General features: G+C 49.3%; 1 protein-coding gene across 1 annotated transcript in view; it reads left to right on the forward strand.

Annotated features, from left to right (window-relative positions):
• Window positions 1–20,020, forward strand: part of LOC311144993 (methylcytosine dioxygenase TET3-like) — a 38,349-nt gene extending 18,329 nt beyond the window's left edge. The window contains exons 3-9 of the mRNA XM_084181203.1: window positions 1,515–1,608; window positions 10,856–11,064; window positions 11,492–11,642; window positions 12,130–12,219; window positions 12,797–12,934; window positions 13,277–13,637; window positions 13,958–20,020. Coding sequence (XP_084037329.1) covers window positions 1,515–1,608; window positions 10,856–11,064; window positions 11,492–11,642; window positions 12,130–12,219; window positions 12,797–12,934; window positions 13,277–13,637; window positions 13,958–15,618 — 2,704 coding nt within the window. The 3' untranslated portion in view covers window positions 15,619–20,020. The remainder of the gene's footprint in view (window positions 1–1,514; window positions 1,609–10,855; window positions 11,065–11,491; window positions 11,643–12,129; window positions 12,220–12,796; window positions 12,935–13,276; window positions 13,638–13,957) is intronic.
• The last annotated feature ends 4,396 nt before the right edge of the window (window positions 20,021–24,416 follow it).

Raw genomic sequence — 24,416 nt, forward strand, 5'->3', positions numbered from 1 at the left:
AAGAGTGTCTGCTAAATGACTGAAATGCTAAATCAGAGGCAGAGATGAGATGAAGAGAGGAGAGGAACACACACAGAGAGAGAGAGAGAGAGGGAGAGAAAAATTGAGAGTGAGTCAAACAGGGATACTTTGCATTAGGGAATGAATGGACTCGGTTTCAGGCTTTCTCTTGGGAGTATTGTAACATGAAACTAGGGAATGGAAACATTACATACAATAGCTACTGAATCACATTTACCAATTCAGTACCCTAATACTCAGAGAAATCTCAACTGACAAAACAGGAATAGTTCATTGGCAGCTGGATTGTCTTGGGATCAGTGTTTTCGCTGACTAAACATGGGATGGGGTCTGCTTAGTGTGGGTCCCATACATTGTTGAATAGGGGACCGGGGTCAAGAGTGACTGGCCATTATAGTTAGAGAGGATTATTTCCATAGACCAGTGACTCATCACTCTCCTGAGAGAGGGCGGGGTAGTGGATAAGGGGGATGGGTGAGGAGGTGGGGAGATCCCTCTTTGTTGGTATTTGAGAGGTGACTTAAGAACTAAAGCCCTCTATAGTCTTCTCCTGACCCCTGAACCCACCTCTGACCCCATTGGCCCACCCCTGTGGAGGCTGAGCCCACTCCTTTCCAACCGGCTGGTGATTGGTGAATGAGTTTCTATTCAGGACAGAGCCACATGTGTCCCATCATAGTAGACCCACTCAGGGGTGACATTATCAACATGACAGGTATGATACACAGGGAGGAAAGTGTGAGCTGTGGGCGAACATCTGAGTAATGATGGTAGTTAACCCAACCCCCTGTCTCTCCACACTGTGCAGAGAGAGACACGCGCCAGAACGTAACCAGGGGCATACACACACCAAGCAAACACACGCTCGTGCGGTTACACTTTATTTGGATAGTCCCCCATATACGGCGGCAGGTAGCTTCGTGGGTAAGAGCATTGTGCCAGTAACCGAAAGGTTGAGGGTTCTAATACCCGAGTAGATTTGTTTAAGACTACCAAAAAACATTCTGTGTGACCCTGATCTAGCCCACTGCAATAAAAGGTTTTAAGGTTGGATTAAGGGTTATGGTTAGGGTAAGATTTAGGGTTGGAGTAAGGGTTAGGGATAGATTTAGAGTTGGAGTAAGGGTTAGCTGACAATGTTCTGGTCAGATTATTTTGGGCTTTGGCTGCTACTGTCATGCCTCTGTGAATATCAACGGCGCCCTGTAAACACTCGTCTTGGCCAGCCAGGGTCAGCCAGCTTGTGGTGTCTTTGTTTGACAAGACACGTGGAGACCAAAGGCTTGCATTATGGTCTTGCAGAAGCACATAGGCTACTTGCTTATTAAGCAATAAGGCCAGAGGTGGTGTGGTATATTGTGAATATACCACAGCTAAGGGGTGTTTATAGGCACGATGTGAACGTTTTATAATGAACAGTATACAATACAGTTCAACTGTTGTGTTCAGTAAGACACACACATTCACTCTGTGCTGTCTGTCTCTCTGTGCAGGTATGGAGAGAAGGGAGATGCTATCCGTATTGAGAAGGTGGTCTACACCGGCCGGGAAGGCAAGAGCTCTCAGGGATGTCCCATCGCCAAGTGGGTGAGTACAAGTAGCCATACATAACACACTGAACCTATACCTTTCAAAGAACAAACAAAGCCTAATCAATCAATCAATCAAATTGTATTTATAAAGCCCTTTCTACATCAGCAAATGTCACAAAGTGCTATACAGAAACCCAGCCTAAAACCCCTGTCATAAGGTGCTGAAGGTGGGTGTGGTGTAGGAATCAGGCGCAGGACGCAGAGGCTCAGTTCAAAGGCTTTAGTGCAAAATTCACACAAACAAAAGCACAATAAGCCTGAAGGCGAATACCAGGCGCACACAGGCGACAAAATAAACTGCGCACAAAACATGTGCAAAGAAACCACTCCAAACACTGGAGGGAAAAATGTAGCTCCAACACGTAACAGAGGCGCAATCACACACAAACACAGACACACACAACGAGAACTAAATAGAACACTAACGAGGACTAACTAGACACAGGTGTACAACATTAAGACCAAACCAAACGAACATGAAACATAGATCGGTGGCAGCTAGTACTCCGGGGACGACGACCGCCGAAGCCTGCCCGAACCAGGAGGAGGAGCAGCCTCGGCCGAAACCGTGACAGTACCCCCCCCCTTGACGCGCGGCTCCAGCCGTGCGCCGACCCCGGCCTCGGGGACGACCAGGAGGACGCGGAGCAGGGCGCGCGGGATGGGCCCGGTGGAACTCCGACAGGAGAGATGGGTCTAGGATGTCCCTCCGCGGCACCCAGCACCGCTCCTCCGGGCCGTACCCCTCCCACTCCACGAGATACTGGAGACCCCCCATCCGGCGTCTGGAGTCCAAGATGGACCGAACGGTGTACGCCGGAGCCCCCTCGATGTCCAATGGGGGCGGAGGAGTCTCTCCTATCTCATTGTCCTGGAGTGGACCAGCTACCACCGGCCTGAGAAGAGACACATGGAACGAGGGGTTAATATTCTTATATTCAACAGGTAGATGTAACTTATAACACACCTCGTTCAATCTTCTCAGGACTTTAAAGGGCCCCACAAACCGCCGACCCAGCTTCCGGCAGGGCAGGCGGAGGGGTAGGTTTCTGGTAGAGAGCCAGACTCGATCTCCGGGTGCGTACACCGGCCCCTCACTGCGGTGGAGATCGGCGCTCGCCTTGTGACGACGGACGGCCCGCTGCAGGTGGACGTGGGCAGCGTTCCACGTCTCTTCCGAGCGCCTCATCCAATCATCCACCGCAGGGGCCTCGATCTGGCTCTGCTGCCACGGTGCCAGAACCGGCTGGTAACCTAATACACATTGGAAAGGGGTTAGGTTGGTAGAGGAGTGGCGGAGAGAATTCTGGGCCATCTCGGCCCAGGGAATGTAACGCGCCCACTCCTCAGGCCGGTCCTGGCAATAAGACCTCAGAAACCTACCCACATCCTGGTTGACACGTTCTACCTGCCCGTTACTCTCCGGGTGGTACCCCGAGGTAAGGCTAACCGAGACCCCCAAACGCTCCATAAACGCTCTCCACACCCGGGAGGTAAACTGGGGGCCTCGATCAGACACTATATCCTCGGGGACCCCGTAATGCCGGAAGACGTGGGTAAATAGGGCCTCAGCAGTCTGTAGGGCAGTAGGAAGACCCGACATAGGGAGAAGACGACAGGCCTTAGAGAAACGGTCCACAACGACCAGGATGGTGGTATTCCCCTGAGAGAGGGGAAGGTCTGTTACAAAATCCACCGAGAGGTGGGACCATGGTCGTTGTGGAACGGGTAGGGGCTGTAACTTACCCCTGGGCAGATGTCGGGGCGCCTTACACTGGGCGCACACCAAGCAGGAGGAGACATAAACCCTCACATCCCTAGCCAAAGTGGGCCACCAGTATTTAGTGCTAAGGCAATGCACTGTCCGGCCGATACCCGGATGTCCAGAGGAGGGTGACGTGTGAGCCCAGTAAATGAGTCGATCCCGAATCTCGAGCGGAACGTACTTCCGACCCTCAGGACACTGTGGAGGGCTGGGGTCGGTACGCAACGCTCGCTCGATTTCGGAATCGACCTCCCACACCACCGGTGCCACAAGGAACGACTCCGGTAGTATGGGAGTGGGCTCAACGGACCTCTCCTCCGTGTCATACCGCCGGGACAGCGCATCTGCCTTACCATTCTGGGACCCAGGGATGTACGTGATTTTAAATACGAACCTGGTGAGAAACATACTCCATCGAGCCTGGCGAGGGTTCAGTCTCCTCGCTGCCCGGATGTACTCCAGGTTCCGATGGTCAGTCAAAATGAGGAAAGGGTGTTGAGCCCCCTCAAGCCAATGCCTCCACACCTTAAGGGCTTGAACTACAGCTAACAGCTCCCTGTCCCCAACGTCATAGTTACGCTCCGCCGGGCTGAGCTTCTTAGAGTAAAAAGCACAGGGGCGGAGTTTAGGTGGCGTGCCGGACCGTTGAGAGAGAACGGCCCCTATACCAGCCTCAGACGCGTCTACCTCAACCTGAAAGGGTAATGCGGGATCCGGATGCGCCAGCACCGGAGCCGACGTAAACAGGTCCTTCAGTCTCCTAAAGGCCCTGTCCGCATCGGCTGACCACTGCAGTCGCACCGGACCCCCCTTCAGAAGGGACGTGATGGGAGCTGCCACCTGTCCAAAACCCCGGATAAACCTCCGGTAGTAATTCGCAAAGCCCAAAAACTGCTGCACCTCTTTTACAGTAGTTGGGGTTTGCCAATTACGCACAGCGGACACACGATCCACCTCCATTCTCACCCCTGACGCGGACAACCGATAACCCAAAAAGGAGACCGACTCCTGGAAAAACAGACATTTCTCTGCCTTGACATATAGGTCGTGCTCCAACAGCCTCCTCAATACACGACGCACCAGGGTTATATGCTCGGCTCGGGTAGACGAGTACACCAGAATGCCATCAATGTACACGACCACCCCTTGTCCCTGCATATCCCGGAAAATCTCATCTACGAAGGATTGGAAGACTGATGGAGCATTCATCAACCCATATGGCATGACGAGATATTCGAAATGACCTGACGTGGTACTAAACGCTGTCTTCCATTCGTCACCCTCCCTAATGCGCACCAAGTTATACGCGCTCCTGAGATCCAGTTTTGTGAAAAACCGCGCTCCATGCAATGACTCCGTCATGGTCGCAATCAGAGGGAGTGGATAACTGTATTTCACAGTAATCTGATTGAGACCACGGTAATCAATGCACGGGCGCAACCCTCCATCCTTCTTTTTCACAAAAAAGAAACTCGAGGAGGCGGGAGAAATGGAGGGCCGAATGTATCCCTGTCTCAAAGATTCGGCTATGTAAGTCTCCATAGCTTTTCTCTCCTCTTGAGACAAAGGATACACATGGCTCCGTGGGAGCGCTGCTCCTGCCTGGAGATCAATCGCACAATCCCCCTGTCTATGAGGAGGCAACTGCGTCGCCCTAGTTTTGCTAAACACAAGAGCTAAATCCCCATATTCAGGCGGAATGTGCAGTGCGGGCACTTGGTTTGGACTCTCCACCGAAGTCGCCCCCACGGAAACACCCAGACATCGCCCCTCGCACTGAGCAGACCACCCATCGAGAGCCCTCTGTTGCCACGAAATAGCAGGGTTGTGGGTGCTTAACCAGGGAATCCCCAGCACCACTGGGTACGCAGGAGAGTCGATCAGATACAGCTGTATAGTCTCCTCATGACCCCCCTGCGCACACATCCGAAGTGGCGCTGTGATCTCCGTGATCAACCCCGACCCCAACGGACGGCTATCTAAGGCATGAACGGGAAAAGGTTTGTGAACAGGTAGGAGAGGGATCCCTAACTCAAAACAAAACTTCCGATCAACAAAATTCCCAGCTGCGCCTGAATCTACGAGCGCCTTATGCTGGGAATGAGGTGCAACCTGTGGAAAACACACAGGTATACAAAAGTGCGCAACAGAAAGCTCTGGGTAAGTGGGACGTCTACTCACCTGGGAGGCCCCCCCAGTGCGTGGCCTGTTGTCTTCTCCCCCGGAGAACCCTCCCCAGCACCTGGCCGCAGTGTGCCCTCCACGACCGCACTTGGTGCAGGAGACAGGCCCCCTCGGGCTCCTCCTACTCCGTTCTCTACCGCCGGCACCCCCGAGCTCCATAGGGCTCGGCTCGGAGGCGCCGGAGGGCGGAATGGACGGACTCCCCTCGGGACGTCCACGGGTGGCCAGCAGGGTGTCCAGACGGATGGACATATCGACCAACTGGTCGAATGAAAGATGGGTATCCCTGCAGGCCAACTCACGTTGAACGTCCTCTCGTAGGTTACATCGAAAATGGTCGATGAGAGCCCGCTCATTCCACCCTGCATCAGCCGCTAGAGTCCGGTACTCTAGAGCGAACGCCTGCGCGCTCCTCCTCCCCTGTCTCAACTGGACTAGACGCTCCCCCGCCGCTTTGCCCTCAGGTGGATGGTCGAACACGGCCTTGAAGCGGCGGGAGAACTCTGCGTAGGTCACGGTGTTGGCGTCCATTCTCCTCCACTCGGCGTTAGCCCACTCCAACGCCTTGCCCGTGAGACAGGAGATGAGGGCGGAAACGCTCTCGTATCCCGAGGGCACCGGGTGTACAGTGGCCAGGTAGAGCTCCACCTGCAGGAGGAACCCCTGACACCCGGCAGCTGTTCCGTCATACGCCCTCGGGAGCGAGAGCCGAATCCCCCTGGGTTCCGAACCTAGGACTGGTGGACCGACCGATGGGGTGGACAGGATAGGTGGAGGTGTGGGTACCCGGCTGGCCTCCCATCGGTGCAAGGTGTAGATTACCTCCTGTAGAGCGGTCTCCAGTTGTCGAATCTGGCCATCTTGTCCACGGATATGCTCCTCGAGCGACACAGGCGTCTCTGCCGATCCTGCTGATTCCATTGTGGTGTGTGATTCTGTCATAAGGTGCTGAAGGTGGGTGTGGTGTAGGAATCAGGCGCAGGACGCAGAGGCTCAGTTCAAAGGCTTTAGTGCAAAATTCACACAAACAAAAGCACAATAAGCCTGAAGGCGAATACCAGGCGCACACAGGCGACAAAATAAACTGCGCACAAAACATGTGCAAAGAAACCACTCCAAACACTGGAGGGAAAAATGTAGCTCCAACACGTAACAGAGGCGCAATCACACACAAACACAGACACACACAACGAGAACTAAATAGAACACTAACGAGGACTAACTAGACACAGGTGTACAACATTAAGACCAAACCAAACGAACATGAAACATAGATCGGTGGCAGCTAGTACTCCGGGGACGACGACCGCCGAAGCCTGCCCGAACCAGGAGGAGGAGCAGCCTCGGCCGAAACCGTGACAACCCCAAACAGCATCCAATGCAGATGTAGAAGCACAGTGGCTAGGAAAAACTCCCTAGAAAGGCAGAAACCTAGGAAGAAACCTAGAGAGGAACCAGGCTCTGAGGGGTGGCCAGTCCCCTTCAGGCTGTGCCGGGTGGAGATTATAACAGTACATGGCCATTAAGGCCAGATTTTTCTCCAAGATGTTCAAACGTTCATAGATGACCAGCAGGGTCAAATAATAATCACAGTGGTTGTAGAGGTTGCAACAGGTCAGTACATCAAGAGTAAACGTCACTTGGCTTTTCATAGCCAGGCATTTAGAGGTTGAAATAGCAGGTGCGGTAGAGAGAGAGAGTTGAAAACAGCAGGTCTGGGACAAGGTAGCACGTCCGGTGAACAGGTCAGGGTTCCATAGCCGCAGGCAGAAGAGTTGAAACTGGAGCAGCATCACAACCAGGTGGACTGGGGACAGCAAGGAGTCATCAGGCCAGGTAGTCCTGAGGCATGGTCCTAGGGCTTAGGTCCTCCGGGAGAGGAGGGAGAGAGGGAGAGAGAGAGAATTAGAGGCAGCATACTTAAATTCACACAGGACACTGGATAAGACAGGAGAATAACACCAGATATAACAGACTGACCCTAGCCCCCTGGTACATAGACTATTGCAGCATAGATACTGGAGGCTGAGACGTGGGGGTCGGGAGACACTGTGGCCCCGTCCGACGATACCCCCGGACAGGGCCAACCAGGCAGGATATAACCTACTTTGCCAAAGCACATCCCCCACACCACCAGAGGGATATCAACAGACTACCAAACTACTACCCTGAGAGAAGGCTGAGTATAGCCCACGAAGATCTCCTCCACTGCACGAGCCCGAGGGAGCGACAAACCGGACAAGAAGATCACGTCAGTGACTCAACCCACTCAAGTGATGCACCCCTCCTAGGGATGGCATGGAAAGCACCAGTAAGCCAGTGACTCAGCCCCCGTAATAAGGTCAGAGGCAGAGAATCCCAATGGAGAGACAGGAACCGGCCAGGCAGAGACAGCAAGGGCAGTTTGTCGCTCCAGTGCCTTTCTGTTCACCTTCACACCCCTGGGCCAGACTACACTCAATCATACAGATATGCAGACCATTCAATAAAAATGGAGCTCTATAGGAGAAAGCCCTGCCTCCAGCTGTTTGCTTAGAAATTCTAGGGACAATAAGGAGGCCTGCGTCCTGTGACCGTAGCGTATGTGTAGGTATATACAACCCTACACAACACTAGCCTGGTCCCAGATCTGTTTGGGCTCTTGCCAACTCCATTGTTGTCATTGTCAAGCCAAACATGACAATGAGTGTCAGTGGGTTGGCATGGTATCACAAACAGACTGGCCCTTTTCGGGCTAACACAAAACACTAGTGTAGGCAACCACAAACAATTTCATATAATCACACAATGTTTCATCCGACTTGTTGCACCTTTATTGTCTGTGCATTATAAAACCAACAGACACTGCAGCAGACAAGCATCTATATATTAAGAGCCATGAGATAAAAAAAACGTGAAAATGAATGAGAGTAGAGTAGAGGATAGCAGACACAGACACCACAGCATCACCCCCACAGACACCACAACCTCACTCCCACAGACACCACAGCATCACCCCCACAGACACCACAGCCTCACTCCCACAGACACCACAGCCTCAAACCCACAGACACCACAGCCTCACCCCCACAGACACTACAGCCTCACACCCATAGACACTACAGCAGGGATCATCAACTAGATTCAGCCCCGGGCTGATTTATTCTTGAGCGGCTGGTCGGGGGACCGAAACATAATTACAAACAATTTCTAGACAGCAAACAGATATAAAGTTAGACTAAAACATAATAATTTCAAACCTTGCTTAAATTTGTATACGATCATGTTTATCTCTATTATGTGTGGGAATACTTGGGAACAGATTTCTTACATTAAAATCACTTGGAGCTGATTTCCTGGTGTTTTTACACTATTATGTCCAACAATAAAAATAAAACATTTGATTTCATTTATTTTGCTCAGAAAACTTGGGGGGGGTGGGGGGGCAAATAAAACCTTGCACTACAGCCTCACCCCCACAGACACTACAGCCTCACCCCCACAGACACTACAGCCTCACTCCCACAGACACTACAGCCTCACCCCCACAGACACTACAGCCTCACCCCCACAGACACTACAGCCTCACCCCCACAGACACCACAGCCTCACCCCCACAGACACTACAGCCTCACCCCCACAGACACTACAGCCTCACCCCCACAGACACTACAGCCTCACCCCCACAGACACTACAGCCTCACCCCCACAGACACTACAGCCTCACTCCCACAGACACTACAGCCTCACCCCCACAGACACTACAGCCTCACCCCCACAGACACTACAGCCTCACCCCCACAGACACTACAGCCTCACCCCTACAGACACTACACCCTCACCCCCACAGACACTACAGCCTCACCCCCACAGACACTACAGTCTCACTCCCACAGACACTACAGCCTCACTCCCACAGACACTACAGCCTCACTCCCACAGACACTACAGCCTCACCCCCACAGACACTACAGCCTCACCCCCACAGACACTACACCCTCACCCCCACAGACACTACAGCCTCACCCCCACAGACACTACAGCCTCACCCCCACAGACACTACAGGCTCACCCCCACAGACACTACAGCCTCACCCCCACAGACACTACAGCCTCACCCCCACAGACACTACAGGCTCACCCCCACAGACACTACAGGCTCACCTCCACAGACACTACAGCCTCACCCCCACAGACACTACAGCCTCACCCACACAGACACTATAGCCTCACCCCAACAGACACTACAGGCTCACCCCCACAGACACTACAGCCTCACCCCCATAGACACCACAGCCTCACCCCCACAGACACTACAGCCTCACCCCCATAGACACCACAGCCTCACCCCCACAGACACAACAGCGTCACTCTCACAGACACTAAAGCCTCACCCACACAGACATCACAGCCTCACCCCCACAGACACCACAGCCTCACCCCCACAGACACTACAGCCTCACCCCCACAGACACTACAGCCTCACCCCCACAGACACTACAGCCTCACTCCCACAGACACTACAGCTTCACCCCCACAGACACTACAGCCTCACCCCCACAGACACTACAGTCTCACTCCCACAGACACTACAGCCTCACCCCCACAGACACTACAGCCTCACCCCCACAGACACTACAGCCTCACCCCCACAGACACTAAAGCCTCACCCACACAGACATCACAGCCTCACCCCCACAGACACCACAGCCTCACCCCCACAGACACTACAGCCTCACCCCCACAGACACTACAGCCTCACCCCCACAGACACCACAGCCTCACTCCCACAGACACTACAGCCTCACCCCCACAGACACTACAGCCTCACCCCCACAGACACTATAGCCTCACCCCCACAGACACTACACCCTCACCCCCACAGACACTACAGCCTCACCCCCATAGACACCACATCCTCACCCCCACAGACACTACAGCCTCACCCCCACAGACACCACAGCCTCAACCCCAGACAGTAAAGCAGTAGGGGGTCCCTCTGCCTCCCAGTTGGGGGTCTCCACCTCTGTCACTCCCTCTGACACCCTGCTAATGGCTTTATGGATTCAAAACAGACACTATGGAGACAGTAGAGGAGAAGACAGGTAGTTAGTGACAATATAGATACAAGGTGGGAGGGAGCTGGGGGAAGACAAGACAGGTGTCAATCTTACCCGCTCTCTCTCTCTCTCTCTCTCTCTCTCTCTCTCTCTCTCTCTCTCTCTCTCTCTCTCTCTCTCTCTCTCTCTCTCTCTCTCTCTCTCTCTCTCTCCCTTTCTCACCCTTTCTCTCTTTCCCACTCTCCTCATCTCAGGTGATTCGTCGGGGCAGTGAGACAGAGAAGTTGCTGTGTCTGGTGCGTCCCCGGCCGGGTCACCACTGTCCCAACGCTATCATCATCATCCTCATCATGGCGTGGGAGGGCGTACCACGGGCGCTAGGTGACAAACTCTACCGAGAGCTCTCCGCCACCATCACCGAGTTCGGCAACCCCACCAGCCGCCGCTGTGGACTCAACGACAAGTAAGTGACAGCACAGACCCATGGCTCATCTGAATAAGTGACAGCACAGACCCATGGCTCATCTGAATATGTGACAGCACAGACCCATGGCTCATCTGAATATGCTCATGTTCTTCTGTTAAATTAGCAGTAAACTTGACGAGGCTATACAGTGCAATGGGTTGCCATTTAGATGGCACAGTGAGGGAGGCTTTCAACCGAAACATCTGTGCATGATCATCTCTGTTGTAGATTGAAATAATAGAATAAGTTAATATGTTATTCTAATTCTACTTCTGGACTGCAGATCACTTCATTATAATTGTTTCTTGATATTCAATGCACTGAGGCATCTGTTTCTGACTGATGAAGATGACTGTGTCTGATGATGTGAAGTGGTGCTGACTGTGTTTGTGGTCTCTGTCTCCCCCTGCCTGCCTGCCTGCAGTCGTACATGTGCGTGCCAAGGCAAGGACCCTGACAGTTGTGGAGCTTCCTTCTCCTTCGGCTGCTCCTGGAGCATGTACTTTAACGGCTGCAAGTACGCCCGCAGCAAAACACCCCGCAAGTTCAGACTGGCAGGAGACCACCCCCAAGAGGTAAGAGACCAGGAGATCGATGGTCTATCTCACAGGAGGTTGGTGGCACCTTAATTGGAGAGGACAGACTTGTGGTAATGACTGGAGTGGAATAGTTGGAATAGTATCAAATACATAAAACACATTGGTTTCCAGGTGTTTGATGCCATTCCATTTGCGCCGTTCCGGCCATTATTATGAGCCGTTCTCCCCTCAGCAGCCTCCTGTTGTCTATCTACTCTAGAGACTTGTCTTTCAAAATGTCTCACAGCCTACGTAGACAAGAAATGACTCCCTTCTTTGCTTTTATATTCCAGTACTACAGTCTCAATGGATAAGTCTTCAGGCTGTAGTGCTGATTTCTACTTTATTGCTACCACTTTATCTATGGAACACACAACTCTGATACCACCTTCACAGCACCGCTATATAATTGACAGCACCACACCAAGATAAAACTGTTACTGATGTGGTTTATGCTGACCTGTTGTATTTGTGTGTGTGTCAGGAGGATCAACTCAGGGATAACTTCCAGGATCTGGCCACTGAGTTGGCTCCCCTGTACAAGCAGCTGGCCCCACAGGCCTACAGTAACCAGGTAACACCTGCCTTCACAACCACCTTCACCTAGCTGCACTTACACCTACCTGCAGCTGATAAGTTAACACCTACCTGCAGCTGATAAGTTAACACCTACCTGCAGCTGATAAGTTAACACCTACCTGCAGCTGATAAGTTAACACCTACCTGCAGCTGATAAGTTAACACCTACCTGCAGCTGATAAGTTAACACCTACCTGCAGCTGATAAATTCTAGCGCCAGAGTCATCTAAATAGTAGACTATTCCTCCAATAGTAAACGACACAAGCTGCAGGATGCTATGAGTGTTTGATATGTTGTTTGTAGTAACAGGTTGCTCTTGGACATGGCATCGTCTTCCCTGTGTCCCTCAGTGTCAGAATGTATAGTCTGTGTTGTAACATGGTGCCCTTTGACATGTTAACCATCCTCTTTCCCCTATGTCCCTCAGTAGTTGTATACTCTGCTGGAGAAGTACTTTGAATACTTCCCCCCAAAAGTACACAATAGAAACTCAAGGATGATATTAGTGTTAGATATGGTCTGTAGAGTATTCCCATGCTAACCCTCCTGTGTCCCCTCTCCTGTCCCTCAGTGTCAGAATGAGACGACGGCTCCAGACTGCAGGTTGGGTCTGAAGGAGGGCCGGCCCTTCTCTGGTGTCACCGCCTGCATGGATTTCTGTGCCCACGCTCACAAGGACCAGCACAACCTCTACAACGGCTGCACTGTGGTATGACACACAGCCCTACCTACCTCTCTCTCTCCCTCTCGCTCACTCTCTCTCTCTTTCTGTCACTCTCTGTCATTCTCTTAATAGCTTTCAGTTCTTTCTCACTCTTTCCCTCTCTTTGTGTGGACATCGTATGGATGCTCTGCAGTGTGTGTTTGAGTGTGTGTATATGTGTGTGTGTATATGTGTGTATGTGGCAGGGGCATATGGTGATATTCAGTGTCTCAGGGGTGGTATAGAGACTATCTGTGTACAACAAATGTCTATAGTATATCAAAGTCTGACTACATGAGGATAGAGCAGACAGTGAGTGTCCCCCCCCCCCCTTCCTTCTCCCCCAAGGTGTGCACTCTGACTAAAGAAGACAACCGTACGGTGGGGGAGATCCCAGAGGATGAGCAGCTCCACGTACTTCCCCTCTACAAGGCCGCCCTCACAGACGAGTTTGGCAGCGAGGAGGGCCAGCGCCAAAAGATGCGCACTGGCGCCATTCAGGAGCTTAACAACTTCCGCCGTGAGGTCCGCAAGCTGCCCGAGCCCGCCAAGTCCTGCCGCCAGCGCCGCCTGGACGCTAAGAACCGCGCCTCGGAGAAGAAGAAGGCCAAGCAGCAGCTGCCAACGCCCACGGAGACGCCGGAGAAGATGGTGATCAAGACGGAGGTCCGGCACGCTGGCTCCCCTGTCAGACAGCATGGCAATAAAGGCGAGATGACCCCTGAACTCTACTAGAAACATGGGAGAGTGGCTTCATGAGTGTTGTGAGCTTTATGATAATAATAAACCCAGAACTTTACAGTATGATGATAATAATATGTTCATAGAGTAGATTTTATCCAAACTGACCTACAGTTAATACATATAGCTAGTCAACATATAGTATGCAGCCCATTCAGGAATCAAACCCACTACTGGTGTTCTAAGCAAAACTCCAATCAAGTGAACCATAAAAACCACAGCTTTGTGCAGAGGCAAGTGATAATCTCATGTCTTATCACCCCTCTCTCCTCTATCTACTCTCCACAGCGATCCCTAAGCAGGAGGTGAAGCCCACCATAAAGAAGGAGCCAGTGGACCAGTGCCACCACCCCTACCACGTCTACCCCTCCCACCCTAGTTACTACGCACAGGGAGGCTCCCCTTCCAATGGCCAACCCCCTGCACTTCCACCTCCACCAGGCCCTGTCAACGGCTACCACCCCAATATACCCTCAGCACTGCCCTACGGCTATTACAACTTACCCCCCAACCCTAACACACTTTTCCCCCATGAGCTCACTTACAAGGGCCGCAACGGCTCCTGGCATCACGCGGGGCACAATGCTTCCCCCTGCCCTGTGGACAAGAAGCCAGACGTTCAGAGCCTCCAGGCCAGGCTGGCACACTCCTACTCAGGCCCAGGCCACCCCGAGCAGCAGCATGGAGACCCAGCTAACCAATGCAATGCTTACCCACACCCACATGAGCCTGACTACAACCAATCACGTCCCTCCTCAGTCTCCTCAGAGCCCTCCCACAGAGGGACCCCTGTCATCAAGCAGGAGCCCATGGATGTGCCAGTGTATGAGGGGGGCAATACCCAGAGCTGTCCCGGCACTCCCAGCACCACACCACAGCCTGGAGGGCCCTGGCCCAACGGCAGTATGGTGTCAGGCAGCTGGGAAGGCAACCTCCAACCACCAGGCCCCCCGGAGGCTCCCTTCACTTCAGACAAGCAGCAGTTCCACCAGCAGGGACCTCACCAGACTTCCCAGTCCCCATACCCCCAACAGCAGCATCAGCATCCCCCACAACAGCCCTCCCCGTACCCCCAGCAGTGGAACTCTTACCTTGGCCCCAACACCCCCATGGCCTCCCCTGTTCCCTCCCTGTCCCCCTCTCCTTCCCCACACCCCGGCACCCCCCGCCACTGGGACAGCCCTGCTCCCAGCCCTCAGCCTAAAGCTTGGCCCATGGGCATGGTTCCTGCTGGGTACTGCTCTAGCCCCGCCAGAGGCTTCCCCGACAAGATGTGCTCCAAGGCGGGCGAGAGTCGGGGCTCGACCCCCCTAGCACTCCAGGAGAAGGCCTGGAAGTCTTTCGGAGGCTCCATGGCAGGTACACAGTCTCCAGCCCCAGAGGCCTGCTGGGACCCTAACCGGGCCGAGACCCCGAGCGACGTCGAGAGCCAGAGAGGTCGCGACCTGGACGAGGAAGAGCGGTGGTCGGACAGCGAGCATAACTTCCTGGACCCCAGCATTGGAGGGGTGGCGGTGGCACCCGCCCACGGTTCAATCCTGATCGAGTGTGCCCGGCGTGAGCTGCACGCCACCACGCCGCTCAAGAGGCCCGATCGCTCTCACCCCACCCGCATCTCCCTGGTGTTCTACCAGCACAAGAACATGAACCAGCCCTGTCACGGCCAGTGGCTCTGGGAGGCCAAGATGAAGATGCTGGCGGAGCGGGCTAGAGAGAGGCAGCAGGAGGCAGCACTACTAGGGCTGCCCTATGAGGACATCAAACCTGGGAAGAAACGCAAGTTGGGGGCCACGGCGGCAGGGGCCAGCCCGGGGCCTGGCCAGACCACGGAGGGGCCAGTGATGGGGCTGGTGACGCGGCTGGCCCCCACCCACCACACCACCTCCACGGTCACTGTGTCCCCCTATGCCTTTACCACCCTCACTGGGCCCTACAGCCACTTTGTGTGAGGATGGACAGACAGACGGACACACAGACTGGTGGAGGGAGAGCCGGCTGAGCAGGCCAGGGATGAGTATCTCAGCCCCTCCTTTAGTCCTGTGTCTCTCTCCATCCTTCTCCTCCTCCTGCTCTATATCCTCACTCTGGTGCTCTGGGCTGGAAGGAGGGCGACTACTGGTTTGATTCCTCTTTTTGTTTTGTTTGTTTTTTACCTCATGTCAGGCAGCAGTTTGGGCCCGACCCTGGACCAGACAGACACACTGCCTGTGGTGCTCTTTCTCTCTCCTCTGCGGGAGGGACTCCATTGCTTCTCCTTCTTCATAGAATTTTAATGATCCTCCTAATTATTACTATTATTATCAATATTATTATGATTGTTATTGTTACTGTCAATGTTGTTATTACAGGTATTGTTATTATTATTATTATTATGAAGATGCTGATTTGATTTGTTTGTTTATTGATATGGTTGTTTTTTCATTAATGTTGTTATTAATGTTATTAATTTTGTTTTTCTTGTGTGTTTTTTACTGAGGGGTCTGTCTTGCTTTTTTCCCATATTTCTGTAAATCTGCCCTTTTCTTTCTTGTTTATCTTTGGCTTTTGACATTTTTGTAGCTGTACTTGGAGAAAGGCCTTTCTCAGCACTGCAAGGCTCCTTAAGACAGTCTTTCCAACAAGCATGACAAACAACATTTAAACATTTAAATCATTCATCATGACCAAAAGAGTGAAGAGAAACGTCACCACATACAGAAACTTATCTGAACCATCCCACATAGTGGAAGGTTTTTAGTAACGTCCCCAAAGTCATGCCTTTTTTAAACCAACTCCTGTCCTGTCTGCCTTGCTGTGAAGAGAAGGGTTCTTCTCTCTCCATTTTTACTCTCACCCCACCGATCCGCCTCACTCTACTGCTGTGGTGCTTCATTGATCTTTATCCCCTTTACAGGGATGATATTTACATTTACATTTTAGTCATTTAGCAGACGCTCTTATCCAGAGTGACTTACAGTTAGTGAGTGCATACATTTTTTTTTTCATTCATCTCTTCACGGCACTAGATGCTGAATATAAGGGTGCTGTTATAGCATAGATGTAGAGTGAGTAGAACAACAGGCACTAGAAGTCCTCATCTTCCTTCAGGTGTTGTTTGAGAGATTTAGCCCTTCAGTTCTATGGCTCCCGTGGGGATTAGTGAGCGCTTTCTATTTGAAGCACTAGAGGGCAGCAGTGACCCCCTGTAAAATGGTGCACTGATACACACAGACACAGACTCTCACTCAGACACACACCCACACACACGCACACACACACACACACACATTCACACACACACACACACACACACACAAAGCTCTTGTCATCCAGCCATCACAGAGCGATGCCTTACTGCTTTAAACCACCGAAGCATGGCCGCCGAAGTCTGGTCCTTCCAATGACCACAGGCAGCACGGGCCACGCAAGCCCTTTACCCTGAAACCAGAGACATTGATGGGAATAGTGTGTGGACATAAATGCACTCCTAAACACATTGGTGCTTTCCCTACACATGTTGACACACAACGGGCTCAGTCAGTGAGTCCTGCTTCTGCCTGGTGCTGTTAGTCATTTTGAAGCAGAGCAAGGTTTGTCTCTATGCACACACTGTCACGACAGAGCCAGTAAATCCTTATTCACCAATCATGGCTGCCTCTGCATTGCTTGCGTGTCAGAGCCAGAGCCTGCTTGGGGCTCACTTTTGAGATGAGAAATCTTGGTGCTTATGAAGTGGTTGAGAATAGAGCTCTCTATACCTCAACGTTGCAGAGACACTGGTCATGGTTGCAAAATGCTACACACACAGGCACCACTGAGGACAGTGGAACATGATAAGCATTAGTCCACAGATTCCCTGTGTGCTCTCTTATCTACAAACTCATTTTAATCCACTTGTTTTATTATTTATTACATGATAATGATGATGATGATTGTTGTTGTTATAGTTTTTTTGTTTTGTTATAGCTAATACAAATTGTACATACAGAAGAAAAGATTTTATAAAAGCACTTTTAATCTTGATTTCAATGAGAGAAAAAAGAAAGAACTGATTATTGACAACTTGAAGCTTCGTTTTTTAAAGTTTTGTTGACATTTTCTCGGGAGAGATAAAAAAATGTACATATTTAAAATATTTAGGTAAGATTATTTAACTGTTGAGGGATAATGACTAAATCATGAATGATTCCAGGCTTTTAGTCCAGTCAGTTTGCCAGACAGCCCTTAGCAGCAGAAAACAACTCAGTGATTTCCAATGTGTTGTTGTGTCTGTAGATGTATACTCAATACTGCTGTCCTGATTTCATAAGTACTGTACTACACAATACCTCTGACAGCATCCAACCAGCCCCCCTTCCTTCATGAGAAGAGATTGACCTAATCAGTAATCAGGCCATTTATAAGCCAGAGTATGATATCTACCTATCCACTCTGATAACCAATGAGAAACAACGTTTTTCTTGTTTTTTAACACGAGAATCAAACAGGTGCAGAATCAAAGTTGTCAGAGTGCTTGTATGAGAGAACTCTTGTGACAGAGGTGAGGTGTAGCCCCAGCAATCTATCTTGTCCATTGTGTTAGACTATGAGGTGAGAGGTTGTCACCACCGTAACTCATTTTTTATGTGGTATTATCAATGATAGTGATTTTAACAGTAGTAAAGGATGTAACAGTAATGAAAAACCATGACAACTTAACACTTATAGTACCAGACTGAAGGTACAGTGTATTAATGGAAGACACCAGATAATACCTGGTAGTTTAGTTTGTAATATCTTTTGTTGGTTGTTGTAGATTGTCACAGACAACCAATAGGACTTTGACTAATTTAGGGACTGTTCCTTTGTCTCACCACTACTTATGATCCTGTTTCAATTGTATTCTATTCCCACCGTTAGAACAATCTCCCCCTTTAATAACGACAATGCATGATAGACACACAGTTATAATGATTCATGCATATTTATGATCTATGTAATAATGGGTGCTGATCATATATATATATATATATATATATATACAGCACATTAATTGTTTATTTTTTAAATTTATTTGTGAGGCTAGTGCTATGGTGCTACCCCTTAACTTCACTGAGGAATAAAAGGGGGGGAGATGTGATTATATCACTGATATTTTTCTGAGCTCTTAGAATGATAAGATAAACTATTTATTTGAATATGGCAATTTCAATGGATGGGGAACTACTCCGGTGCTGATCTCATGGGAATTTCCCATTCATGTTCAAGGTAATAAACAAAAAAATAATACAACTGTTGAATTGAACCACTCACATAGTTCATACACACTTTTATGAATCCTTCGTCCACATAAGGTACTTGAAAAGGAACTCTATTCTTGTTTGAACTGGTATGGGGATTGAAGAATCATGTTATATTGAAGTGAATAGACTGTTATCTTAATTGAAAACTTGGTGCAGTGTATGTGCCGGAAGCTATTATACATGGCTCTTTTGGGTATGTTGTACATTTTTATGGTGATGGGAGAATGTTAAGATATTGGAACAATAAGAGCATACTCCCTCCCTATGTTTCTCCCAGGTTGGCATTTATTGGGATGACTCATGTACTGGAGGCAGCTCTTCAGAGTGGTCATTAGCTGGCAGAGCCACAAAGCCATAAAATCTGATTTTAAACCTAACCTTAACCCTAACCTTAACCACACTGCTAACCCTAATGCATAACCCTTACCTTAATTGAAGACCAAAAAGCAAATTTTTGTTTTCAAACATTTCTACGATATGGCCAATTATGACTTTGCAGCTGGCCCATCTTGCGGAAACCGCTTAGTTCTGCCTCCAGGGCAAGACCTATGACAATAAACGTCAACCTGCATGTTTCTCCCTCATAGACTTCTTTACTTACGTTCTTATACACTCACTAACTCCTTGCTTATACACACCTCACATATTTTCAATTTTTCTCTCATACTTTGTCTTTCTCTCTTCCTCCCCTCTTCTCTCTCCTCCCTCCTTCTCTCCTCCCTCCCTCCCTCTCTCTCTCTCTCTCACTCACACACAGACAAATATTATCACGATGTATACTCTGCTCTCAGTACTGATCTTCATTGATCACCCCATCTGCCCGCTCTTCAAAGCTGGACTCAGGCTTAAATCCTGCCCCAAATAAACAAACATCACATCTGGCAGCTACATTCCTTTTTGAGTTGAAAGATTGTTCTTGGTTCTATTTTTTCAAGTATGCAGTATGTAAAAAAAAAAAGAAGTGTATTTTTGTTTGTTTTTCAGTCTCTCTTTGTAGCTGTATGGTGTACTATGTGAATACATAATGTATGTGGTACAACCCACAATATTGTTTAATGTTGCGCGATAATAAATAAAAAGCTAAAAATGAAAATAATTGGTGTTATGATCAACATTTTTGTTATATACAGTGCATTCGGAAAGTATTCAGACCCGTTGACTTTTTGCACATTTTGTTATGTTGCAGCCTTATTCTAAAATTGATTAAATTGTTTTTTCCCCCTCATCAATCTACACACAATACCCCATAATGACGAAGCAAAAACAGGTTTTTAGACATTTTAGCAAATGTATTAAAAATACAAAACCGAAATATCACATTTACATAAGTATTCAGACCCTTTACTCAGTACTTTGTTGAATCACCTTTGGCAGCGATTACAGCCTCGAGTCTTCTTGGGTATGACGCTACAAGCTTGGCACACCTGTATTTGGGGAGTTTCTCCTATTCTTCTCTGCAGATCCTCTCAAGCTTTGTCAGGTTGGATGGGGAGCGTCACTGCACAGCTATGTTCAGGTCTCTCCAGGGATGTTTGATCGTGTTCAAGTCTGTGCTCTGGTTGGGCCACTCAAGCACATTCAGAGACTTGTCCTGAAGCCACTCCTGCGTTGTCTTGGCTGTGTGCTTAGGGTCGTTGTCCTGTTGGAAGGTGAACCACTCCTGACTTAAGAACTAAAGCCCTCTGTAGTCTTCTCCTGACCCCTTAACCCACCTCTGACCCCATTGGCCCACCCCTGTGGAGGCCGAGCCCACTCCTTTCCAACCGGCTGGTGATTGGTGAATGAGTTCCCATTCAGGACAGAGCCAGATGTGTCCCATCATTGTAGACCTGCTCAGGGGTGACGTTATCAACATGACAGGTATGATACACAGGGAGGAAAGTGTGAGCTGTGGGCGAACATCTGAGTAATGATGGTAGTTAACCCAACCCCCTGTCTCTCCACACTGTGCAGAGAGAGAGAGACGCACCAGAACGTAACCAGGGGCATACACACACCAAGCAAACACACGCTTGTGCGGTTACACTTTATTTGGATAGTCCCCTATATATGATCTACAGATGCTCACACTACACTCTTAGGTTCTAGATAGCACAATTTTTTCTAAGAGTGTATCAACAAAGTATCAACTGCAACTCTTTTGAAATGCAACCGCTTGCTAGGGTTACTGTAAGGGTTAGGTGTATCCCTTTCCTGCAGTCAAATGACCAAATCGCCCTCTAGTGCCCTCATGGGTGGAATGTATTAATATTTTTCATAATTTCATAATTAATAAACAATATCTAAACAAAAACACAGAAAATCCGGTGTTTCTATGTTAAATGATGGGTCAGAAGTTTACATACACTAAGTTGACTGTGCCATTAAACAGCTTGGAAAATTCCAGAAAATGATGTCATGGCTTTAGAAGCTTCGGATAGGCTAATTGACATCATTTGAGTCAATTGGAGGTGTACCTGTGGATGTATTTCAAGGCCTACCTTCAAACTCAGTGCCTCTTTGCTTGACATCATGGGAAAATCAAAAGAAATCAGCCAAGACCTCAGAAAAATTTTTGGGACCTCCACAAGTCTGGTTCATCCTTGGGAGCAATTTCCAAATGCCTGAAGGTACCACGTTCATCTGTACAAACAATAGTATGCAAGTATAAACACCATGCAGCCGTCATACCGCTCAGGAAGGAGACGCGTTCTGTCTCCTAGAGATGAACGTACTTTGGTGCGAAAAGTGCAATCAATCCCAGAACAACAGCAAAGGACCTTGTGAAGATGCTAGAGGGAAGCTTGTGGAAGGCTACCCGAAACATTTGACCCAAGTTAAACAATGTAAAGGCAATGCTACCAAATACTAATTGATTGTATGTAAACTTCTGACCCACTGGGAATGTGATGAAAGAAATAAAAGCTGAAATAAATAATTCTCTCTACTATGATTCTGACATTTCACATTCTTAAAATAAAGTGGTGATCCTAAGACAGGGATTTATTACTAGGATACATTTTTACATTTAAGTCATTTAGCAGACGCTCTTATCCAGAGTGACTTACAGTTAGTGAGTGCATACATATTCATACTGGCCCCCCGTGGGAAACGAACCCACAAACTTGGCGTTGCAAGTGCCATGCTCTACCAACCGAGCTACAGGGGACATTAAATGTGAAAAACTGAGTTTAAATGTATTTGGCTAAGGTGTATGTAAACTTCCGACTTCAACTGTATATAAAGTGTAATATTGGGATGCAAACTAAAAATGTAATACATTATATCTGACATGATACAGGTGTCTTCTTTTTTTAAGCCCATAACTATGTGTGTGACGTGTGGACTTTTGTTTCAAAGTAGATTTGTTTAAGACTACCAAAAAACACTCTGTGTGACCCTGATCTAGCCCACTGCAGTAAAAGGTTTTAAGGTTGGATTAAGGGTTACGGTTAGGGTAAGATTTAGGGTTGGAGTAAGGGTTAGGGTTAGATTTAGAGTTGGAATAAGGGTTAGCTGACAATGTTCTTGTCAGATTATTTTGGGCTTTGGCTGCTACTGTCATGCCTCTGTGAATATCAACGGCGCCCTGTAAACACTCGTCTTGGCCAGCCAGGGTCAGCCAGCTTGTGGTGTCTTTGTTTGACAAGACACATCAAACTCTCATAGAGACCAAAGGCTTGCATTATGGTCTTGCAGAAGCACATAGGCTACTTGCTTATTAAGCAATAAGGCCAGAAGTGGTGTGGTATATTGTGAATATACCACAGCTAAGGGGTGTTTATAGGCACGATGTGGATGTTTTATAATGAACAGTATACAATACAGTTAAACTATTGTGTTCATAAGACACACACACTCACTATGTGCTGTCTGTCTCTCTGTGCAAGTATGGAGAGAAGGGAGATGCTATCCTTATTGAGACGGTGGTTTACACCGGCCGGGAAGGCAAGAGCTCTCAGGGATGTCCCATCGCCAAGTGGGTGAGTACAAGTAGCTATACATAACACACTGAACCTATACCTTTCAAATAACAAACAAAGCCTAACAACCCTACACAACACTAACCTGGTCCCAGATCTGTTGGGCTCTTGCCAACTCCATTGTTGTCATTGTCAAGCCAAACATGACAATGAGTGTCAGTGGGTTGGCATGGAATCACAAACAGACTGGCCCTTTTCGGGCTAACACAAAACACTAGTGTAGGCAACCACAAACAATTTCATATAATCACACAATGTTTCATCCGACTTGTTGCACCTTTATTGTCTGTGCATTATAAAACCAACAGACACTGCAGCAGACAAGCATCTATATATTAAGAGCCATGAGATAAAAAAAAAAAACATGTGAAAATGAATGAGAGTAGAGTAGATAATAGCAGACACAGACACCACAGCATCACCCCCACAGACACTACAGCCTCACCCCCACAGACACTACAGCCTCACCCCCACAGACACTACAGCCTCACCCCCACAGACACTACAGCCTCACCCCCACAGACACTACAGCCTCACCCACCACAGACACTACAGCCTCACCCCCACAGACACTACAGCCTCACTCCCACAGACATCACAGCCTCACCCCCACAGACACTACAGCCTCACCCCCATAGACACTACAGCCTCACCCCCACAGACACTACAGCCTCACCCCCACAGACACTACAGCCTCACCCCCACAGACACTACAACCTCACCCTCACAGACACTAAAGCCTCACCCTCACAGACACCACAGCCTCACCCCCACAGACACTACAGCCTCACCCACCACAGACACTACAGCCTCACCCCCACAGACACTACAGCCTCACCCTCACAGACACTACAGCCTCACCCCCACAGACACTACAGCCTCACCCTCACAGACACTACAGCCTCACCCCCACAGACAGTACAGCGTCACTCTCACAGACACTAAAGCCTCAGTTGTGGAGCTTCCTTCTCCTTCGGCTGCTCCTAGAGCATGTACTTTAACGGCTGTAAGCACGCCTGCATCAAAACACCCCGCAAGTTCAGACTGGCAGGAGACCACCCCCAAGAGGTAAGAGACCAGGAGATCGATGGTCTATCTCACAGGAGGTTGGTGGCACCTTAATTGGAGAGGACAGACTTGTGGTAATGACTGTAGCGGAATAGTTGGAATAGTATCAAATACATAAAACACATTGGTTTCCAGGTGTTTGATGCCATTCCATTTGCGCCGTTCCGGCCATTATTATGAGCCGTTCTCCCCTCAGCAGCCTCCTGTTGTCTATCTACTCTAGAGACTTGTCTTTCAAAATGTCTCACAGCCTACGTAGACAAGAAATGACTCCCTTCTTTGCTTTTATATTCCAGTACTACAGTCTCAATGGATAAGTCTTCAGGCTGTAGTGCTGATTTCTACTTTATTGCTACCACTTTATCTATGGAACACACAACTCTGATACCACCTTCACAGCACCGCTATATAATTGACAGCACCACACCAAGATAAAACTGTTACTGATGTGGTTTA

The sequence above is a fragment of the Coregonus lavaretus genome, assembly GCF_964263955.1.
Source record: "Coregonus lavaretus genome assembly, chromosome: 17".
NCBI classification, from domain to species: domain Eukaryota; kingdom Metazoa; phylum Chordata; class Actinopteri; order Salmoniformes; family Salmonidae; genus Coregonus; species Coregonus lavaretus.